Consider the following 1315-nt stretch of genomic DNA (forward strand, 5'->3'; position numbering starts at 1 on the left):
AATCTCATATATCGGCATGGGTGCCCAACAACGCTGGTTTCCGATAATGGGACCCAGTTTCCGTCTCAGAGATTCAAGACGCTCCTTGCCGCCTTCGGGATCGCGCACCGCAAATCGCCCGTCTATGCGCCTCAATGCAACCCGGTTGAGCGGGCCAACCGCACGGTGAAAACAATGATCGCCCAGTATGTGGGGAAGCAGCACCGAAACTGGGATGAACGGATAGTCGCGCTACAATTCGCGATCAACACCGCGAGACACGAGGCCACCGGATACACCCCGGCGTACATCATACACGGGCGCGAATTGGCACGACCCCACCCGGAGGACCGGAGACCGCCGGCCCCTGCTCCAAGTCCGGACGTCAACCGGAAACGGCTCGAAGAGGCCTTCGAGGTGGTCCGTATCCACCTGGCTCGCGCGTTCCAACGACAGGAACGCCATTATAATCTGCGGCGGCGCGACTGGCGCCCGCAGATAGGCGAGCAGGTCTGGAAGAGAGATCGGCCCCTCTCCAGTAAGAGCGGCGCATTCAACGCTAAGCTAGCGCCCAGATACATCGGACCCCTGGAAGTCCGAAAGATCGTGTCACCGGTCGTGGTGGACCTCCGCGACGCCCGAGGGAAATGGCACCGGCACATTCATGTGCAAGACCTAAAGCCGGCCCCGGACACCGACGACGAGCACCCTGAGCCGGAGGACTGAGCCCCAACAACCAGCGCCCCCAGTGGAGGAGGACCAGCCACCAGAGGACTCCGCCACCGCCCAAACGCCCTCCCATACACGCCCTTCCGCCGCGTCGGCCGTGGGTCAAACCGGGTCACCTCTCGCCCACCAAAAACCTCCGTCGGACGTGGATAGCCTATCCGCCATCCGGCCCGACCCCCGGGTCAACCGAGCCCGTCCGCCCGTCGTACGCCCCGTACGGTACCGTGCTCCAGTAGCCTCGTTGAGTCGGCGATTCATCCGGAGTCAACAACCCCCCCCCCCGAAACCTGGAGCAGCCGAACGAGCACCAGGACGACAGCACAGCCACGGGACCACACCGCCCCGCCCTCCCACGACCTAATCCCGCATCGCCCCCGGGACCGAATGTCCGACGCCATCCATCGGCTCCGTGCCGCGACGCCAACGGAGCGAGCGCTACCTGCGCGCCATCTCTCGACGCAGACCCGAATACCGGGGCCCGAGGCGCCCACGCGTAACCGCGCGCTCCGAGTAGTTCGCACGCCCGCCGCCACGCGCCGCAGCGCGCAAACCATAACCCGTAAGTAAAATACCCTTCGACATATTATATAAGACCGGTTAATCTAGC

At 63.9% G+C, this 1315-nt stretch overlaps 1 protein-coding gene across 1 annotated transcript; it reads left to right on the forward strand.

The window, feature by feature from the left end:
- The first annotated feature begins 174 nt into the window (after nucleotides 1–174).
- Nucleotides 175–705, forward strand: LOC115241350. The gene has a single exon (XM_029817063.1). The coding sequence runs from the start codon at nucleotides 175–177 to the stop codon at nucleotides 703–705; it is 531 nt and encodes a 176-aa protein (XP_029672923.1).
- Nucleotides 706–1315: the final 610 nt, after the last annotated feature.

Source organism: Formica exsecta, unplaced genomic scaffold, assembly GCF_003651465.1.
Source record: "Formica exsecta isolate Colony F162 unplaced genomic scaffold, ASM365146v1 scaffold4790, whole genome shotgun sequence".
Taxonomy (NCBI): Eukaryota; Metazoa; Arthropoda; class Insecta; order Hymenoptera; family Formicidae; genus Formica; species Formica exsecta.

Coding starts and splice junctions, on each gene's coding strand:
- LOC115241350 (XM_029817063.1), top strand. CDS start 175: ATGATCGCCCAGTATGTGGGGAAGCAGCACCGAAACTGGGATGAACGG.